General features: G+C 38.0%; 2 protein-coding genes and 1 non-coding gene across 3 annotated transcripts in view; 2 read left to right on the top strand and 1 right to left on the bottom strand.

The window, feature by feature from the left end:
- The window catches only part of LOC136038929 (hsp90 co-chaperone Cdc37-like), a 41,996-nt gene extending 31,188 nt beyond the window's left edge, over positions 1–10,808 (top strand). Inside the window, exons 6-7 of the mRNA XM_065722436.1 lie at positions 2,310–2,433; positions 9,246–10,808. Of these exons, the coding sequence (XP_065578508.1) occupies positions 2,310–2,433; positions 9,246–9,425 (304 nt within the window). The 3' untranslated portion in view covers positions 9,426–10,808. The remainder of the gene's footprint in view (positions 1–2,309; positions 2,434–9,245) is intronic.
- Trnat-cgu (transfer RNA threonine (anticodon CGU)) lies at positions 1,055–1,126 on the bottom strand. Its single transcript has one exon. It is a non-coding gene; the product is annotated as a tRNA-Thr (tRNA).
- A 3,071-nt stretch (positions 10,809–13,879) lies between the features above and the next one.
- The window catches only part of LOC136038925 (uncharacterized), a 156,629-nt gene continuing 147,882 nt past the window's right edge, over positions 13,880–22,626 (top strand). The window contains exon 1 of the mRNA XM_065722432.1: positions 13,880–13,911. The gene's annotated coding sequence lies outside the window, so the exon portion shown is untranslated. The remainder of the gene's footprint in view (positions 13,912–22,626) is intronic.

Below are 22,626 nucleotides of genomic sequence, written 5' to 3'. Positions count from 1 at the left end.
AGACTCAGCAATGTAATTATATATATATATATATATATATATATATATATATATATATATATATATATATATATATATATATATATATATATATATATATATATATATATATATATATATATATATATATATATATATATATATATATATATTTAAATCTTTGTTGTAATTTTCGTTCGTTTTAAGCTTGACTTGAATATACAGATTAATTTTTAATTATTTTAAAATTTATTTATTCATCTATATCAGTATCTGTTATCTATATATTTGACCTGATCATTAATTTCTGTTCGTTTTGGGTTTCATTTATTCTTTAATTGTAATTTCTGGTCCTTTCGATTATGAATTATTATGCGGTCTTGATTTTGAGTTGGCTCTTTACTTTTCTTCATAAAATTTCTGTTTCGAAATTTTTCTTTAATTAATCTTTTGGTAGGATAGTAGTATGATGTTAGTCATGAGAAAATATATTTGACGAAATCAAATGTAAATAGTCTATCTTTTAATTGTTATTTTAAACTCAAAATTTTTATTTGTGTTTTTTTTTTTTTTTTAGTTACACAACGATAGAAATTGATGTTTTAGTCTCTACAAAAAAATTATCCTATTGAAAACTTAATTGGTGTAAAAATTTATTTAGGGAAAATTATATCTGCGGGGGATGCTGAGCTCTGTGTATTGTAAAATGTCGTGCCAAAAGAGAAATGTATGGCCCCTCTCTCAGGTATGTAAACAGGATTTTTTCGGGAGGGGGTCCAATAATAAAAATAATTTTTTATTAGTAAATTGGAATTAAAAATGCCCAGGAATTTAGAAAATTTAGGAGCTAGTATTGAACAGTCCCTTAGAATTCACCCCCCCCCCCTCATATGTCCTTTCCCTTCCCCCCTTTTTAGCTCCTTACATTTGCCTCTTTCATCAATTTGAGTGTATATTTATTCCAAACTCAATTGCTTGGTAAAATGAAAGAAGCTGCACTTTAATCGGTATATTAACATTTTATTCCTCATTTAAACTAAACTGATGAACTTGTTGAAGTGCTTTGAAAAAAATATGCCCCTGCTGAGGATTGAACTCAGGACCCCTGGTTTACGAGACCAGTGCTCTACCACTGAGCTACGGGGGCTTGAATGTAAGGCCTAAATATTCGCCATTATATATTTATCATTTAAATACCGATGTATTTTTTTTAACGCAAAACGGCTCACGGATATTGGAATCACAAAAAATTGAAAAAATGTTTATACAGGAATGGTCCATTGAAGCTGTATAAGCAAGAAATCTAGTATGACGTAGTTAAACAGAATAGAATAGGCTAAATCAAGCTCTGGAAACCGAGAAAAAATATTTAAAAGGCTAGCCTGTATTAGACTAAGCTAGCTATGCCTAATTAAGCGTATAATTTTCAGGGGAATGTTTATTTCCCGAGGAATTTCCTCTTAGGACTTAAGGACTAAATGTTTCTTTGAATGTCCTTTATCATATATCATTGTACAACTTGTGATTAATATGATTAGTTTATCAGTTGCATGGACGGGCGTGATAGGAGGGGGAAGGGGTTACCCCCCAATGATGTGGAGTTTCGAAGAAGGAAATATAAATATAACCCATTGTCCTTGTCCCCAATGTCCTTTGTTATATATCATTGTACAACTTGTGGTTAATATGATTAGTTTATCAGTTACATGCAGGGGCGTCGTCGTTGGAGGGGGTAAGGGGTTATCCCCCCCAAGAATGTGGAGCTTCGAAGAAGGAAATATAAGGCACTTTACCCTCTTTAAAGATAATTCTTAGGCACCTTTTTTGACTGCCTCTATTCTATCCGACAGTCCAATGGAGATGCCAGGATGTCAAATAGGGTGGGTGTTGTCGGAAGTTGGGCGTACAAATGAGAGGAAAATCCTCAAACAATGCGATTTGGGAGGTTTAAATTTTTTAAGGAGTTTAAGGAGGGAAAATGCAGCATTTGCGCGTCTTAAAATTTCATTAATATGACAATCACATTTTAAGTCGCTTGAGATGGTAAGGCCGAGAGATTTCATAGTGGTGACAGACATTTAAGGGGGGATAGGGTAGGAGAAAAAAGGGAGAATTTTAAGGAAATTAATAGTTAAAATTGTTGACATTAAGGGGTTGATTCTTGTATCATTAGTAACAGCTTCGTCTGATATTGATTCCAAGATGTCCTTTCGGTGACTTTTTAAATTTTTGAAGCATTTCTCAAGACAGTCAGATAATTAACAAATTTCCATCTATCCGGGTTCTAGTCTACCCTAAGTTTTTTTATACCCATTCATCGCATCTTATAGGATTCAAAAGAGATCTAAAGAGAAGTTAGAAAAGTTAATGGAAGAAGCGGAAGAAGAGGAAAGACAGAAGCGTCTTGGCCCAGGTGGACTAGATCCCGTGGAGGTTTTTGAATCTCTGCCAGAAGTAAGTTAATTACTAAAGAATTCGTTTCAGTAATTTTTAATGTCTAGTAGTATTATAATTATTTAATATTTCAGTAATATTATATACAATAATAACAAATAATTCAGTAATATTACAATTATGGTAACAATTTTGATGTAGGGGTTGGGGTGTTGTTATAAATGACATAGTCCTAAGAAAAATGATAAGAAGAACTAGGAAAGTGGGTTTAAGAAAAGCGAATTCGCTGAAAAAAAAAACTGCTGGTATTTTACCTGTATGAACAAAAAAGGCGATTATAGCTTAAAGGGAGGCAAAAAAAGAAGAAGAAGAAAAAAGGCAATTATAGCTTATAGGAAGGCCAAAAAAGACAGAAATTAGAGGAGCCAGAAATGAAAAACAATAACTGAAATGAAAAACGAATTACACAATAAAAAAAAATTACCTTCTGAAACAATGTGTAACACTAAGAAAACAGACTTCTCTCTGTTTTATATAAAAGCAGACTAACTTCGAAGTTCGAAAACTAGAATCACCTGTTAACATTTCTTTTTTTGCAGTAGGTCCACTGGGGTAGCTGTCACAGCCATTGCATCCTTATGATAAAGTCCTTGCATAATTTCGCTTCAAACAGGGGCAGCATAACTACCTTTCTGTAGAAACAGTTGGAGGGAGAGGGGATACTGGAGTGTCCACTTACCCACATCATGCCTCTAAGCATACTCATTTGAGAATCCTTATTGGATTATGGTTTTAACAAGGTGCAACATGCCCACCTTTATACTAAAAGCTGGCAGAGGGGGGGGGAGTATTTTGAGGGTCTTGATGCCACTATAGTCCCATAAAAGTTGGCAACAGGAGGGGCTGGACGGCATTGGATGGTCTTTTTATCATTCAGATTCTCCAATAATATGAACAAAAAGTCTTTTTGATTCAAACAAGTTGCTACATATCTACCATTTTACTAAAAGGTAAGAGAGTTGTGCAATGTTAGAGGTGAGATACTGCAATGTTAGCAGAACCCTAAAAGAAAGTTGAACAATCAATTAGCAGAAAGATGAATAACCTATTGGATTTGTAATTCAGTGGTCTTTCTAAATATAACTAAATTTAAGCTGTTAGGTCAATTTGAAGTGTTGCACCAACCTTAAACGCCGCTAAAAGTGTCGAAGCAACTACACTGTAGTTTTGTCCCTCCGTCATCGATTGACTGTTGTAGTTGCCAACCCCTGTAAACTTTAAAAATCTATTTCTAAGAGAATTCTTTCTTAAAAAACTAAAACAATTAACGACATATTTTTCAAAGACGGTGTCAACATTGGTTCGAAGAGAAGGTTGGAGAAAAGGTGATGATGAAGGAAGGTGGGAAGGGGTCGTTTGGTGGCACCTGTAAATGAATGGTTTATTTCGTAATGACTACCCACTTGCTCAAACGGTCGGATTTTTGTCAGGGACACCAGTTCACATAAATACGGTGGGCGGGTCAAGGATTTTTCTTCAGTTTTTTAATGAAGAAAAAAAAACTGTGTTTTTCATAAGATAAAGAAGGGATAATTTGTTTCATTTATTTTACTGAAAATTCAAAAAGGCATTTTTCAGAATCTAGGATGGCTAAACCAACTTCATTGTCCGTTCCCTGTCACCCAACCGATGCCGTTAATTTCAAAATGTACCATATAATATGCACCATATATAAAAGCAAGTTCTTTATTACTTAGCTCCAAAACTTAAAAGTTGAAAAATCTTCGCTATATTAAAATGGTAGCATTAAATTCGGTATATTAAATATTATTATTAAAGTGGTATATTTTAAATATAAAATGGCATAAATATAAATGTGCCATAATAAATATAAAAAATAAATAAAATTTAAAATAAATATAATAAATATAAAATGGCATTTTAAATATAAATGGCTTCGGTATATGAAAATTGCAGCATGTACAAGCCAAGATTACTTTACTTTTCCCTGAAATATAACACTTATTAAATTTTATTTCCGTGTTTGATGGTAAAAACAGTTTGATTTTATGTTACCAAATTACTCTAATTTAACACAGCCTATATAGACACCAATTGCGCGGAGTCGTATCTTGCCCATAGAAGGATTTCAATACACATCTTTAGACTAGGCGTTAACCTCCGGCACAGCCAATCAGCGCGGAAAGATCTTGGCTCAATTCCGGAGTGGCTCTATTCTGCCAATATGCGCGAAAAGATCTTGGCTCTATTCCGGAAGTGGCTCTATTCCGCCAATCAGCGTGGAAAGATCTTGGCTCTATTGTCGATATCGCGACGATAGCTATGTGTTGCTTTTGAAAAATGTTTGTGCAACTGGTGTCTATATAGGCTGTGCTAATATAAAGAATGTACTAATAATTCCCAAACTACGTCATTGCGCTGTTTTTTGTTTTTTTTTTATAATCATTATGTAACCTCTTGGATTAAAATAACTTTCCCCTCCTTAGAACGTACTGGAAACGAAAAATAATGAAACAATTTAGCAGGAGAATGTATACCTTCGTCCCAGGAGCAAATTAAACTGTATTCATCTTCTTGATTAACGTTTTCTTGGTTGAAAGTACCTTCCCCCCAAATTTTAAGTAAATGTAGACACTTTATGTGGAAAGCAAATTTAACTCAGATTTGATGACCGCCTTTGAAAACCCATCCACTCTGTTATGCCCGAGCCACAGCATAGTCGCATCCGTCGATAAAAAAAAAATCACGGTTTTATGATTCAAAGGGGTTTTGTCGTGGCTTCAGCATCACACTTGTATTTCAGAAGTAGATAACTAAAATAGTAAGAAATTGGTTTGAAAAGCTTGTACAGGAGAGCCAATTATGGGGGGGGGTAGGCTATTGCCCCCAGCCTACTCCAGACTTGAAAAAATACCTTCTTATTTCTATTTCATAGCGATTCTCTCCTCTAATAATTCTACGTCTTCATATCTTTGCCAGATTCCTGTTACAGATTGAAACTCTGCTGCTCCGTTGCTATTAAATTAAAAAAATAATAATTTTTAAAATTATAATTATATAATTTTAAAATTTTTAAATAGCTAATTAAAAAATAAGCTATGCCCAAACTCTTGGCTCTGATTGGTTAATCACAAACTTTATGCTTGAAAGTTGAACGATGTTTTACCTGAGAAATTACGGGTGGTATGCACAATCGGCACTGTAGTCCTGCGTAATTTTTGACTTTGTTGATAAGGGCAACTAAAATATTTACCTGATGTTTTACCTGAGAAATTACGGGTGGTATGCACAATCGGCACTGTAGTCCTGCGTAATTTTTGACTTTGTTGATAAGGGCAACTAAAATATTTACCTGATGTTTTACCTGAGAAATTACGGGTGGTATGCACAATCGGCACTGTAGTCCTGCGTAATTTTTGACTTTGTTGATAAGGGCAACTAAAATATTTACCTGATGTTTTACCTGAGAAATTACGGGTGGTATGCACAATCGGCACTGTAGTCCTGCGTAATTTTTGACTTTGTTGATAAGGGCAACTAAAATATTTACCTGATGTTTTACCTGAGAAATTACGGGTGGTATGCACAATCGGCACTGTAATCCTGCGTAATTTTTGACTTTGTTGATAAGGGCAACTAAAATATTTACCTGATGTTTTACCTGAGAAATTACGGGTGGTATGCACAATCGGCACTGTAGTCCTGCGTAATTTTTGACTTTGTTGATAAGGGCAACTAAAATATTTACCTGATGTTTTACCTGAGAAATTACGGGTGGTATGCACAATCGGCACTGTAATCCTGCGTAATTTTTGACTTTGTTGATAAGGGCAACTAAAATATTTACCTGATGTTTTACCTGAGAAATTACGGGTGGTATGCACAATCGGCACTGTAGTCCTGCGTAATTTTTGACTTTGTTGATAAGGGCAACTAAAATATTTACCTGATGTTTTACCTGAGAAATTACGGATGGTATGCACAATCGGCACTGTAGTCCTGCGTAATTTTTGACTTTGTTGATAAGGGCAACTAAAATATTTACCTGATGTTTTACCTGAGAAATTACGGGTGGTATGCACAATCGGCACTGTAGTCCTGCGTAATTTTTGACTTTGTTGATAAGGGCAACTAAAATATTTACCTGATGTTTTACCTGAGAAATTACGGGTGGTATGCACAATCGGCACTGTAGTCCTGCGTAATTTTTGACTTTGTTGATAAGGGCAACTAAAATATTTACCTGATGTTTTACCTGAGAAATTACGGGTGGTATGCACAATCGGCACTGTAATCCTGCGTAATTTTTGACTTTGTTGATAAGGGCAACTAAAATATTTACCTGATGTTTTACCTGAGAAATTACGGGTGGTATGCACAATCGGCACTGTAATCCTGCGTAATTTTTGACTTTGTTGATAAGGGCAACTAAAATATTTACCTGATGTTTTACCTGAGAAATTACGGGTGGTATGCACAATCGGCACTGTAGTCCTGCGTAATTTTTGACTTTGTTGATAAGGGCAACTAAAATATGGCCAGGCACTAACTTAACCCTAAAGTACTTCTCCCATAGGTTTAAAGTAGATTGGAGGCCAAAGAAGGGAAACATGCTTCTGAAAATCACCATTCTCGTATCCCATTGCCTCTGAGTACTTACCCCATAAATTTTAAGTCAATCAGATTTCAAGCCGTGAAAGAAAACCCTGCATACCTTTCTGCTGAAAAGTTGACAATGGGTGGCTGTCATAGAGGGTAAAAGAGCCCCTGATCTTGCCGATCAATATTTCTTGACCTGAAGGAAGCAGCATCTTCGCAGGGTCACGGACTCACTTAGCGCCTCGAATCATAAGGATTAAAAATCCTTTTCCGATTTAACCCAGGTGCAATCCGATTTAATCAAACAGCACCATGCTTACCTATTAGAAGCTGAAAGTCTACCACTTAGAAGCTGAAGATGAGAGATAATAGGGGGGGGGGGGTTAAGTGGTAAATGTCTTACTTTGGTTCACGAATTATGTAGATTGAGTATCGTTGGCTTTATTGCGGTTTAAATATGGTCTAACGTGCCTTCTGTTCTGAAAAAATAAATCGAGAATTGCAAGGGGCGAAGAGGGGATAGCAGGATATAAGGACCCAATTTGGGCCCTCCATAAGCATAGTTTCAAGGTTCTTTCGGGATTTCATTTCAAACAAGTTGTAACATGTCTGTATCTCTTCAAAAAAGTTGGTGAAAAGTGTTGGGTGGTATGAAGGGCATAGGCCCGCCATGGACGTCAAATCACACATGTTGAAAAAAATTGCTTGTTTTATATAAGGTATACATATATTCAAGTTAAATATATTAGAGATCCTTGTGTGATTCCTTTCTCAAGCAAAGGGTAACATGCCTTTCTATAAAAAAAAAGGCAGGGAAAAGAATAGTGGGCGGTGGAAAGTCCACAACGCTATACTTCCACCGCTTAACTGCCAATGGGAGCATTTTTCAGGCAAGCCGACTTGTAACACCCTGCATGTAAAACCCTGTAGCATTGCAAAATTGGCGTCTAACTGATTCTCCCCTCCCCCAAAAACTCCATCACGTGTTAGATTGGACAGCCGAAGGGCACTGAATCATCAGCCCGCTTGTAGTTTTTAATTCTTATCAAATCCGTATTAGGGTGTTCAAAATTTCTCTTTTACCAGTTGCCATACATTTTACTCTGCAGCACTTTTAATGAGACTAAGGGAATTATAGTAAAGACGGCAAATATCAGAGTGGTCTACCTATAGGAAGGGTGGCATAAGGGATAGGAAGGCATAGGAAGGGTGGCAAATTTCCCTTTTACCAGTTGCCATACATTTTACTCTGCAGCACTTTTAATGAGACATTGAAGGAGCGCTTCGACAAAAAGAACATTCCATTGTTTAAGGGAATTATAGTAAAGACGGTAAATATCAGAGTGGTCTACCTATAGGAAGGGTGGCATAAGGGATAGGAAGGCATAGGAAGGGTGGCAAATTTCCCTTTTACCAGTTGCCATACATTTTACTCTGCAGCGCTTTTAATGAGACATTGAAGGAGCGCTTCGACAAAAAGAACTTTCCATTGTTTAAGGGAATTATAGTAAAGACGGTAAATATCAGAGTGGTCTACCTATAGGAAGGGTGGCATAAGGGATAGGAAGGCATAGGAAGGGTGGCAAATTTCTCTTTTACCAGTTGCCGTACATTTTACTCTACAGCACTTTTATGAGATATTGAAGGAGCGCTTCGACAAAAAGAACTTCCCATTGTTTAAGGGAATTATAGTAAAGACGGCAAATATCAGAGTGTTCTACCTATAAAAGGGTGGCATAGTAAACCCTAAAAATTGAATTGTATTCCAAGTTTCAGAGGATCCTTCCTTGGAAGGGGGGGGGGAGTGGGCCAAGCTTGTAAAATAAAGTTTATTCTTAGGCTATTTTTTACCAGGATAGGAGTCGTCAGAAACAATCTCAGGGGCAACACCAAATCTACCTGATACAACAATAAAACTAAAAAAATAATTACCCATGAATATATCCCCACTTCCTGCTCCCTGTATGAGTCTTAATATAAGTTGGTGCAGTATTTACTTAAAGTTCTATTAATTTTTCAACCGCTAAGGGGGGGGGGGTAACCCACCTTACTTGGTTGCAGTTTAACATTTCACAGTTTGTATTTACATTTATTTGATCTCTTCAAGAAAATCGTGTCATCAAAATACTATCCCTTCATCCCAAATCTGGAATTCACCACTGCTGCTGGGGAAATCAGTACTATCAGTGGTGACTCCTCTCTTGCCAGATTCCCATAATCTTCGATCAAATACTTATTATACCTATTTCCAGGCTTTGAAAGAGTGTTTTGAGAAACAGGATATTCCATTACTTCAGCAGATTATAGCCAAAATGGAACCAACCGAAGCCAAATACCATATGAAACGCTGTGTAGACTCAGGACTTTGGGTACCAGAGGCTAATAAGGAAGAGCAAGCGACTTCAAATGAACCTTCATTTATTTCTTCATAAAAATGTTTTACCTCAGATTCTACTGAACTATTTGTCTTCGGAAGGAGAGATGTTTTGTTGTAGAGTGTTGCTTTCTTGAGATTTTCGGTTTTTCTTTGTTTTATGCTGTGAAAAACTATGAAAATCATATGGTGGATTAAATAATTGTGCATTTATTTTTCAATTATTTAATTAAACCATAGGCTTGAATAATGTACTTCGATTTTATCAACTCTGTTATTATTTTGAATTTTTAATTCTTCAGCCAAGAGGAATCGGTTTTTTTCTGTCTTTTTTTTCTTTTTTTTATATTATTTTTTTCTATTCATGTTAGGATCTGTAGCCTTATTCAGTTTTATCGTTGAAATAATTGTTTATATTAACCTATTTGTAAACCAATGAATCTGTAGAAATAATAAGTCCAGAGGTAATATATTTTTATGAAATTAGTCGTGAAAGTTTTTATCTCATACCATACTAAACTATTTGTCTGGGAAAATGGTTGTGTTTTTTCCCTCGTAGTCCTTGAAAATAACGATTTTAGGAGCTGCTCCAGTAATCACCCATTCTTACCATAAGCAGCTATAATCGTCCCAACAACTTTTGAATTTACAAGCATTTGGCTCAGCCTTTTTTATTATTTTTCTTTCAACTTACCATAATCTATTCCAGCTTAATGTGGTTACAAAGCACGGTATGTGATAGCATATTCTGGTTACTGTGAATGTCCGAAATCTGGTTAATGTCGACATTCACTAGTGAATGTCCAAAATTTTCCCTCTTTTCTCTGCTTAAGTTCAATTAGCTTTGCAAATCAGTTGTTTTATTCTTACGCAAGCTTTGATGATAAAAGTTAAAGTTAGGTTAGGTCAGGTTTAATTAGGTTACAAATATCAGAAATGGGTTAACAACTTAACAAAACCCAACCTAACGTGCCACCATCAAACCTTGCATAAAACTGAAAAAGTTGACTGGCGGCGCTGACTAAATCCTAGGAGAAAAATGGTATTTTGAACGTTCAATGGTGAATGTCGACATTCACCAATTTCGAACATTCACGGTAACATATATACACAAAAATAAAACTACAAGCTATGTTTCAATTTGTAACTTTTGAAGGATTTCCTATCTATTTTTTTAGTGTTGCCCAACTTTAATTGTTGCAAGTTTTGGCCTTGGTTTAGCTACATATGGCTATGAAAAGATGTTTCAAATACTAGTGAAAATAATATCAATTTTGGAAATAATGTGCAAATTGGCAGTAGCTAAGCCCTAATGGTGTTAAGCGATTTTTATGACTTTCTGTCCCTCACTTTGTCATGGATTTCTGTGCTAATACAATAGTGATGAAGTTTTATTAGAGATGATTTATTGCTTTTCCAAATAAATGATGATCATAAATCACAGCGAGCTTCCCGTTCTGTTCACCCGCTTAACTGATATACTCTTAGACTGAACACAAACATCTAAAACGAACAATGATCCGAATTACACATTATAAAGATTGCTGTTTACGTTATTAGAGGTTTTACGAGTTTAGGATGCAAGAATAGGTAGGTCAAGAAAAATAAGTCACTAAGACTAGGAATAAGTGGAGATGTGATGTAGGGTAATGAGAAGATCGATCAAGTCGACAGCTTTACTTACCTAGGTGGTATTATTTGCAAAGATGGTAGATGCAGTGAAGATGTTAAAAGAATATTAGCAAAGATGTTGAAAGGAATTTTGGCAGAGAGAGAGAGAGAAAGGTTTATTTAAACAACAATCGTAGCTCAAACGGCAAATTTGATGTTGAAATACAAAACATGTTATTATGCACTATTGTATATTGACGTAAACAAAGGGACAAAAGAGTTCTGGTAGCGGTTTGTCCGAGCACGTTCAGGCACAAGTTTTAGCTTCTGTCTCGTACGGCTGACTGTCAAGGCTTCTGGTGGTAAAATATCACGGCGAGAAGGGTTAGATAGCAGCATTTTGTCAAACCTCAGGATAAGCTCACCCAAACGGAGTTCCAAACTTTGGAGTTCAAGGGTTGCTAGGGCATCGTGGTAGGAAATGTCTCTGTTACTCAGGATGATCCTGGTTGCCCGTTTTTGGACTGACCCCAGTTCCTGCATTAGATAGGTGGTTCTCAATACTGATGGGCCCCAGACGGGACAGGCGTATTCAAGTATGGGACGTACGTAGCACAGGTATGCCCGCAGAAGACTGTGGGTGTTGCACCCGAAGCGACGCATTTTTGAAAGGGTTTGCAGAGATGCGTTTGCTTTACAGGACACACTATTAATATGGTAGTAAAGGTGCAATCATGTGAGAAAATAACACCTAGTATTTCCACCTCACTCACAACAGGGATAGAAACTTCAGGGGGGACTAAGTCTCTCTTTAGTGGGTTCAGTCTAAGTATTTTTGACTTAACAGAGTTAATAGTCATTTTCATATCAAAGCACTGTGAACTTAGTAGATCGAAAGTGATTTCGGGGAATTGTTTGGTGGGGACATTATCATGAAGAAGATAGGGGAGTAAGAGCGACAAATCGTCGAGAAATTTGTATTTGTCGGTATGTTCTACCAGCAAGTAGTTGATGATGGCAAGAAACGTTATTCCTGCCAGTTTCGTCCCTTGCGGGGCAACACAGGTTATTTTACTCCACTCTGAGTCACAGTCCTCTTCGTGCAAAGCAAATACTTTTTGCTGCCTTTCAGACAGAAAATCGAGCACAATGGCTAGCATTTGGCGTTTAGCACCCATTCGTTTTAGGTTTTGGCAGGCCACTAGGTGTGATAGGAGATCAAAAGCTTTGCGAAAGTTGATGGCTGCTAGGTCGACAAAACACTTGCTTTTCAAGTCAATTCAGGATCTGATCGTACATTCTGACTAGGTATATGGACGTCCCACATTTTGGGAGTCCACCATATTGGTGTTTGTCGATAGTCTGTCTTACTTGCTGTAATAGCCGCCGCAAGATGAACGGTTCTGTCACTTTAGCTAGGCGTGAGGGAGATTTGTCTTAAATCATCACACAACTTGGGTGGGTTCACTTTGGGAATTCCATGGATGTGGGCCTTTTTCCACGATCTAGGGAAGGTCCCAGGTGCAGCGCACTGGCTTATAAGAACCGAGAGTGGTAGGGCTAGTAGTGCTAAAAACTCAAGCTTAAATGTTAAACTACCGATACTATAATGCTGAAATTCAACAAAACCCCAAATTTTTGTGTATATTGGGATTTATTTATTTGCAAGGAAGTGAATAATAATGTTTCGTTTGCCTCATTATGGATGATGAGCTAATTAAAGGCAATGGCAACCTTAGCAATAGCCCTGGGCTCCATGAACTGAACGGTAGTTAGAATACCCACCAAACAGTAATTTTCGAAGGTTTCTGAATGCATCAGGGTCTTGGGTGTCTCGAGATTTTGGTTGACAAATGATTAGAGGGAGTGAAAAGAAGGCTTACCGTTTGTTATATAGCATAATTTGAGGGAGGTAAATAATAATAAACCGAATTTACATAATTCCCTTAGCACACTTATTACCAAAATTAAAATAAATTTTCCCTCTCCGTGATAAGACAGTTCATACAGCTGTCCATAATAAGGGAGACGACGCTCAGGCTTTCCTTCCTACGGTTGGAACTGGACGAGATAGAAAAGTGGCCTAAGGCTTAGATGACAAATTTCGATGCATTTAAGAACAGAAAACTGCTAATCACCTAATTGAGGACCTCATTTTGACTTCCCAACTTTACCTTCAAGGGTGAAGTTATCAATACAGTTGAAAAACAAGAAATTCATCTATTTAACCTCTTTGGGGTAAAACTCTAGGTGTAAGTTCTTCAAACCTACCATCCCGATGCCGTCCAGTGGGATTATCCATCTGTGTGCATTAGCACATCGCCGACCACGAATGCCCACTTTTTGCAAGGGCTCTTATTACTCCATTGGAACACTCCAGAGGATCCAAAAGAAAGTGTCAGGGGTTACTTGTAGCATAAATTGAGTAGCTATTTAATCTCTTAATCAGAGATTTAATTTGGTTTTAAGGGCAATATTCGACCAGGACATCCATTACCTCTCCTCTGATTATATATTTTACCGCCTTTGGTCAAGCCAATGCAATGAATAATCAAAAATCTAGTATCTAGAAATCAAATTACCTATAAGAGGAGACACTTTACTCTAGGCACTAAAAGAATAGCTTTTTTGACGATCTGCCTCCATTTGGAATGTTTTCCTGAGAGATCAAAGACACAGCTTTAGGGAGAAAATCACAGCTTTTGGTAATAGACTGACTACGATAATAGCGTTTTAGGCTTGAGTTCTTAGCAGCTCCAAACACTGGCATTTTGTAGCAAAAAAGGAGGTTAAGATAGGGCCACAGGGAAAGATACCTCCCATCTTTTTTTGCTATCTGATCTAGATTTTCAACATCTTTGTAGATGACTATTCAGTTGATTTTCGCAGCAGATTTAAAATTGTTCCGCGTGTTTGTTGGTGAGTGGTTTTGAGTAAGACTGATAATATTTTATTAGAATGCTATTGAAGTTCCGGTAAAGCTCTAGCTTAGAGGGCTTCTGGATATCCTAGAAAGTAGCTGATTTAGGCTGATGGAACTTTCAGGAAAAAATCAAGGGCCTAAAACATTCACTGGAAAGGTGTTATCAAGATATGCTAGCCTACTGTCTTTATCCTTTCCTAATTTCTTAGGCTTATAAGTCCATAAGTGACAGGTAATATTAAATAGTCATTTCTCTTCTAAAGGATGCATGTTAATAAAATAAAAGTAGCCTGTTAGGCCTACCATTAGATCCTTTACTTCATGATGCTGTTTAATATTTTCTGTGCCTATCTTTATTGTTGCCATGACAATACATCCCACCCTCCCTGATGTACCCATATATAACCCTAATAATATATTTCTTTGTTCCTATTTCCATATTTTGCTGCATTGTGTAATAGATACCTCCTGTGCAGACTCAAAGATATCCAGTTTAGCCTTTGACTGACTAAATATTGAATGACTGATTAAATATTGGATAAAAAGTAGGCTACTGTTTTATTGTTTGAAAATGCAAGCAACAATGGAAGAAACACAGTAATCTGATTAATGTAAACATGTTGCATATTATAAAGCAATAATTTCATTAGCCTACTTTGTGTTTTCTTTACTTTTTTGCTGGTTTTCTGTCTAGTTTTGAAAATGAAATTCTGCTAAATATTGTATTTTTTTTTTCTGTTATTTAGCCAAGAAGATGGTCTAATGCCTCTTAAACATTTTGAATATGACAAATGCCTCAGGTATAGAATTAGATTTGTAGCAGATGTTTGTAATAACTCAATTTTCTTTCTATCATCTTTATTTATTGGGTAGCATACTAGAGGGCAATATTCAAGGATAGGGTGAACCTTTGACTTGTGTAGTTAAAAAAAAAATTCACATTACACTTCAAAAATGCTCTTTTAATTCTAGACAATCCTCACATGCTCATCAAATTTTAATAACAGATCAAATACTATGCCAAGACTGCAGATATTCTGTACCTCTGGTACCTTGGTGCCACCAATCAAACAGTGAGAATGCGAGTTTCCAACCAACTTTCTATGGAGATAGTGCATGCCAGCACACTTTGAAGTGTTTAAAACTATATAGTTTACCCTGCATGATTCAATTAAACTATCTGTAGCCTCCTGGAGCAGTTTCTAATCTTGTACCAAGCCAACTTTCCTATACAACTTCAAATCATCAGCAAAAATTTAACTGTAGAATTTCTTATAACTGATGGTAAATCATCTATACATATGGAGAATAAAATCAGACCTAAGCAACTACCCTGTGGAACCCTGCTACTAATTAATATACTTGAGGATTTTGTGTGACCAAACAGCAACAGCAACAATCTACCTATGTGTATGCTCACCAAGATTTTGGAGTTTTTGAAGCAGCTGTATAGTGGCATATTTTGTCAAAGGCCTTAGAAATATCAAAATATATACAATCAAATGGGCTATCTTTGTCAGCAAACTGCTGGAAGTCTTTTATGACCCCCCAATAGTTGCATACCACATGAACACTTCTGTCTGTATACCTGTTGTGCCTTTAACCATAGCCCATTTTCTTCATAGTGCAACTGTATACAGTGGACCAAAATTTTTCCATTATTCTGCAAATTTTGAAGTAATAGAAATTGGTCTAAAATTTTGGGATCAATCAAGTCTACCAGACTTGTATAGTGACTTCACAAGAGCTTCTTTCCAACTACTTGGAAGAGATCTAGCTGAAAACAACAGATTGAACAGTGTGACAAGCAGCTCACATAAAACAGATGCCAAATATTTTAACATAATATTTGTAATACTGTCAATATTTGGGCTTTTACCTGTATCAAATGTTCTCAGTGCTTTTAGAACCTCAGAAATAGAAAGTAAATAATCATCAGATACTCCATTCAGACTAGTTAAATCACTCCTGATACTAAATTCCAACTAATTTTTTGTTGAACTCTCTGTCCCAGGAACTTCAAAACTACTTCTAAAAATATAGTTGAACTTCTTGGCTTTACAGACATCCATTTCTATAAGAATGGTACCTTCTCTAAAAACAGTGGAAGATGATTACTTATGTCCTAAAAAACGACCAACATACCACCAAAATGATTTTAGATTTTTTTTTTCGGAATTGCTAAACAAAATTGACTCTAGATCCTGCCTATTTTTCATGCAATAGTTTGGTTGCATGATTTATTGCTCTTTCATAAATTTCCATATTCACATCAGTCCTTCAGCAATGAGTCCCCTCCAAGCTGCATTTTTTCCTTTTATTGCTTGGACATGCCAAGCTGAACGTGCCCACCCTGAAATATTTACAAATGAGAGGAAACCAGATACAACTGTACAAAGCAATGCACAAGCTGGTGAAACTCTCAAGAAGTACTCTCACCTTGCAAAATATATGTCATCTGAGGACACCTGTGATAAGTAATCAGTAACCTGTAGCAATAGATTGATCAAGGGCCAATTTTTTGCAGTGTCCCAGCCATGGATGACTGGGACTCACTCTTAGAAACAGCAGTGATATTGGAAATTTTAAATTGTTTCAAAAATGGCTAGGATCAATTTGGAGAATATATTTTTACCCATATGACTCATAGTCTTAACCTGACAAATTACTAGATATAATTTAACGAATCAATGGACTGCCATCCAAAGATTGCTGGAAAAGGGATATTTCTCAATAAGTATACTGTAAGTTTGTCCTGCAAGTTTATAAGGCCAACATCCATTGTCTAATTACATTGTAAATTGAAAAATTTTTAATCGTTTTCAGGATTGTGAAGGTTTCTCAAAATCACATCTGAATAGGAAATTTTATGAATATTTGAAAGATCAAAAGAGGCATATGGAATTGAAGCTGATAAAAAAGCATAGAGTTTTTGTTTAGATTTTAGTTGACTTGAATATAAACATTGTCTATTATTGGTAGTATTCACACCATGGTTGATAACTTATAGTAATTGTCGGCTTTTGGGGCTTCTCAGTGTCTATAATGCTGAAAGAAGAAAAGAAAAATGACTCAAATATAATGAGATCTTTGTCACAAAACCGAGTGTACAATAAGTAAAGTAAAATATTTTTGGGTTAGCTGTATAACAGTAGGCTGAAATTCAGTGCCTGTTTATATTGGAGCTAGCAGCAAAGCCTGCCAAACAACAAGCATACAAAGAAAAATAGTTTGTACACTCACTTGTGTGAATTTGAGTACTTACTTACTTTACTTGTGGCGGGAATCAGGCGTTTCCACCTCGCCCGGCATCGATGATCTTAGAGACCTTCTTGGACCATGTTGATCGATCTTGTGCCAGCTGCTCTGCAAAGGCGAGCCACTGTGTTGACCACCTGTGACCAAATTTTCTGAAACCCCCTATTGGTTCAAGGTCTGACTTGGCCAGGTTCCACCAGTTCTTCCTCTGTCCTCCTTGGCGTTTCTTCCAGTAGCTAATAGGCTCAACTAGAAGTATTTGGCGAGGCAGGTACTCTGGCGGTTTCCGCAATACATGGCCCAACCATTTCAAACCATTTCAAACGGCGTTCTTTAATAGTGAGCACAACATCTCTCTGAATATTGCACATTCGACGTATATTCACGTTGGAGATACGGTCACGTAGCTGTACTCTGAGAATTCTTCGTAGACAAGTATGCTCAAACACCTTAAGTGTATTCTCTTGTTGTAGTTTTGCCGACCATGTTTCGCACCCGTAAAGGAGAACGGTGCGGACTAGTGCCATGTAAATTCGAACTTTCGTTTGGACACTGATTTCACGGCGATTCCATAAGGGTTTCCGAAGAGAGGCAAAGACTGTCTGCGCTTTCTGTATTCTCTGTTGGATATCAGCGTCGGAAGATCCGTCAGTACAAAGCTGGGAGCCTAGGTATGTGAAACGGTTGACTTTTTCCAGCTGAACTTGGTTGATAGTTAGTGGGAATGGTCCTGTGTCGTGGTTAATAGCCATGAATTTCGTTTTCTCTGTGCTGACTTTCAAGCCGATCAGATCTGCCCAGGCCACAACGCTGTCAAGCATGTTTTGGGCTTCTACAGGGTCTGACAGGAGGCCAACATCATCCGCATAATCGAGGTCAGTCAGCGAGAGATTCTGTCCAACCTGCGCTCCTGGATAAGACGATAGAGCATTTTCAAGCACCCAATCGATGCAATAATTGAACAGAGTCGGAGAGAGGACACATCCTTGTTTTACTCCGAACTCAACCAGAAATTCTTCAGTTTCTTCGCCATAGATTCTAACTCGGCTCACTGAAGCGTCATAGTATGCCTTCATCAGTTCAACAAACTTCAGCGGCATTCCGTCATTCTCCAGGATCTTCCAAAGTTTCTGGCGAGTGACAGAGTCGAAGGCAGCAATGAAGTCCAGGAACATCAAGATCAGGGGTAGGTTGTATCTTTCAAACTGCTGGATAATGAGGCGAAAGGCGAAGATATTATCAGTACACCCTCTACCTGGTCGAAAGCCGGCTTGATTTCCTCGAGTTCTTTCCTCCCTTGCCCCTTTAAAGCGGTTCAAGAGTATGATCCCGAATATTTTGACGGCAATGTCTATGAGACTTATTCCGCGGTAATTTTTGCATTCGGTTTTGTCTCCTTTCTTATAGAAAGGGAGGATGACTGATGTCTTCCAGTCTTTTGGAAAAGTGTTGGTCCTCCACACTTCGTCGAGAATGCCATGGAGCTGTTCAGCAGTGACCTCAGGGCATTGTTTGTATAGTTCCGGGGGGAGGCCGTCTTCACCTGGGGCTTTGTGGTTTTTTAGGGTTTTGATCGCTTTTAGTATTTCGGCTCTGGTCGGTGTATCCAGCTCGATATCATAAGGCTCTTTAGAGACGGAAGGTGGGAAGGCATCATGAGTAGATGAAGGGGATGGGTTCAGGAGGAGCTGAAAGTGATCCTTCCATCTTGCTGAACGTTCCTTCTGACAACTAATGATTTTTCCTGATCTGTTTTTGATTATTTCTGAGACAGCAGCTTTCTTACCAACGGATTCCTTCAGGATCTGGTAAAGCTTGCGGGTGTCATGTAAGCGTGCTGCTTTCTCTAATGACTCGGCAGCATCTTCCCACATTTGGCGGCGGTCCAGCCGAACAGAGCGTTTTACCTGTCTGCGTAACTCCTTTGTTTCTTCTTTAAGGCCTCCCATCTTTTGTCTTCGTTCACCGACTATTGACAGGGTTCTAGCAGTTATCCAGTGTTGTCGTTTGATTTTTGCTCGGCCTAGGATCTCATCGGCAGTCTCTGTCATCACGGTTTTAAAGGTCTCCCATCTCTTATCGGGAGTTAGGTTTTCATCAGAGCTGAGGGCGTCAAACCGGTTAGTTAGTTCCAAATTGAGGGCCTGCTGCACTTCTTTGTCTTGAAGTTTACCGATATCGAAGCCGACCTTTGACTTGTTTTTTCTTCGAATTGCAAGACGTAGCAAAATTTTTGCTGCGACGAGCCTGTGGTCAGATCCAGACTGTGAGCCTGTGTCCGCGCCATTGTAAGAGCGAGAGTCCTGCACGGAGCTTCTCCAGCGCTGGCGTACGAGAATGAAGTCAATTTGGGCCTTAGTGACACCGTCATTTGAATGCCAAGTTAAGAGGTGGCTAGGTTTGTGTTGAAATATGGTATTGGTGATAACAAGGTGGTTCATCAAGGCATAGTTTACCAACCTCTGCCCATTCTCGCATCTGTGACCCTGTCCAAATTTTCCCAGGATTTGTCTTGTGGTCTGGTCAGATGGACCAACTCTTGCGTTGAAGTCTCCAGCAACAATCAAGTAATCACGTGCTATAGAAGAAGACAACTGCTGCAGTTCACCGTAGAAATCATCCTTGGTCGTTTCAGTAGCGTCACGGGTGGGGGCATAGGTAGAAATTATGGACACATTGCAGGGTTTCCTTTTAGTCTGATTCTAGCAAGTCTACAGGAGACTGGTTCCCATTCTAGGAGAGCGTTTCTGGTTCTTTGGTTCATGATGAAACCAACTCCATGGAGTCCTGAATTATCTTCTATTCCGGAATAGAAAAAGTGGAACTGATGTAGTGTTTCTGGAGCCGTTATAACTATAGAGCCAGAACCGGAGATTCTGGTCTCGGATATGCAGAGTATGTCTATGTTGTACTTCTCCATCTCATGGACAAGAAAAGCTTGTGTGGCTTCTTGTTTAGCGGATCTTACATTCCAGCATCCAACATTTATCCTGGATTTTGCCTGTTTAATGACTGTGGTAGGTTTTCCTAGATTTATGGCGTTGAAAAGATTTTTCGACTTCGCCGCCATATTCAAAGTCGCGTCGCCTGCCGGGAACGCCGTAGTATGGTTGGCTAGTTTACTTCTCGACACCCGCGCCAATACGGGGGCCGCGTCGCTTGCCGGGGACGCCGTAGTTGTTACAACTTTTCTTCTAGGTCTCAGATCCATCAATGTTTCTTGGGAATAGAGTTGACCGCAAGGTCCCCAGTCTTGCGGGTCACCCGGAGCGCGTTGGCCACCAAATCGCTCGGCGTGGAGCTCAGTGGTGTTTACACCCTTCCACCGCTTTGAGGTGCGCTGCCGGATTTCCTCTGCTGCCCAGGGACGGAAGATCGAGCCTCATTGCCTGTAACTACCATCACCGCCATGGAGGTATACAGGCTTAGCTTGACCTTTGACTCCCACCTAGAATCAGCAGGGGCTTTAGGAATTTTTTGAATTTGAGTGTATGATCACAAATATTTTCTTTACAAACCCATTGCATAACATCACTTGATTGTTTTCAGAGCTTAAGGTTAGTGGCTGGCTAAGGGTTACCAACATAAGCAATTATGCAGGTAGACACTATGAATAGGATTTGATCAGTTTATGCTAGCCCTTTTATAGATATATTTTATTTTAATTTTGTGATCTCTTTAAAACCTAGTAACAACTTAATGGAATTATCAGTTCCTTTTACATTATCCATTTTAATCATGCTTGAATAAAGACTATATAATTGTGCTGAACATCAAACGAATTCTGTACTGCTGTTGAATTTCACTTCATTTTAATTACATATTCCCTTTGCTTGATTTAAAACTATATTATTGTGCAGAACATCAAACAAATCCTCCACTGCTGTTGAATTTCACTTAGTTTTAATTACATATTCCTTTTGCTTCATTAAAGACTATATTATTATGCAGAACATCAAATGAATCCTCCACTGCTGTTGAATTTCGCTTCATTTTAATTACATATTCCTTTTGCTTTATTAAAGACTATGTTATTGCACAGAACATCAAACAAATCCTCTACTGCTGTTGAATTTCACTTCATTTTAATTAAATATTCCTTTTGCTTGATTAAAGGCTAAGTTATTATGCAGAACATCAAATGAATCCTCCACTGCTGTTGAATTTCACTTCATTTTAATTACATATTCCCTTTGCTTGATTTAAAACTATATTATTGTGCAGAACATCAAACAAATCCTCCACTGCTGTTGAATTTCACTTAATTTTAATTACATATTCCTTTTGCTTCATTAAAAACTATATGATTATGCAGAACATCAAATTGTTTATGACCTTTTATTTGGTAAGTACTAGAAACCCAGGTCACCTAGAATAGAAGGATGAGTTAGAATGTTACATCCTTCCTCCTGTCCAAACTAGATGACTGGTATAAAACTTTCATAAAATTAGATCTTTTACATTAAACTAACTAAACAAAGGTTCTTCCATATGACACTACACTTATAAGTTCACTAGTTATTCACGACTTAATTGTCACTTACTACAAATAGTTTATGGAAATTCTCACATGTCAAGTCTCTGTATCGGCTTCACAAGCCGGCCACTACAGGTTATGTATGGGGAGTTTTGGGGTTCTTCTTTGGCTGGGCGACTGGTGCTTGGTGCTGGAGGGAGTGTGCAGAGCGCTGAGCTACATTCGAAATTTATAGGTTGGGGAAGGGTCTCTATCGGTGTTACACGTGGGACGGGGGCTAATGATGGTGGGCTTATAGGTGCTGGTGAAGTTTTGGCTTCAGGGCTGTCCTCCTCATGGTCTGCAAGGTCTGGTGATTGAGGTTGCTGGTTCAGTGTTTTTATGTGTCGCCTGTTGCGTCGGTAAGTTCCTCTATCGGTTGTTTCAATTATGTACGATCTTGGGTTTACATCTACTCTTTTAACGATTCCGGCTTGCCAAAGTTTCCCACGAATTTGAGCTCGGACCGGTTGACCGATTTGCAAAGGTTTTAGTTCCTTTGACTGTCTGTTATGATATTTGCTTTGGCGTGACTGTTGTTTTATCCGATTCTGTCGAAATCGTTTATGGTGAATGGTTTTTGGTGTGAGAAGTTGTTTAGTGCAGGGAACGACTGACCTTAGGTTTCTGCTCATCAACAGTTGTGCTGGGGATGCTAGACCATCAACCGGGGTGTTTCTGTATTCCAGCAACGCTAAGTTAAAGTCATGTCCTGCAATATCTGTTTTGATAAGCATATCTTTGGCTGTTTGCACTGTTCTTTCTGCTAGTCCGTTTGACTGAGGGAAGTTCGGGGATGATGTGGTTTGAGAGATTTCCCAATTATCAATGAACTTCTGGAATAGTGTGGATGTGAACTGGGGGCCGTTGTCGGTTATGAGGGTACGAGGGATTCCGTAGCGTGCGAAATGCTTCTTAAGACAGGATATTATGTGGTGTGAATTTGCATTT

This window comes from Artemia franciscana, chromosome 18 (genome assembly GCF_032884065.1).
Source record: "Artemia franciscana chromosome 18, ASM3288406v1, whole genome shotgun sequence".
Classification (NCBI taxonomy): Eukaryota; Metazoa; Arthropoda; class Branchiopoda; order Anostraca; family Artemiidae; genus Artemia; species Artemia franciscana.
The sequence above is the reverse complement of the archived record's forward strand: the minus strand, read 5'-3'. Positions and strand labels throughout refer to the sequence as shown.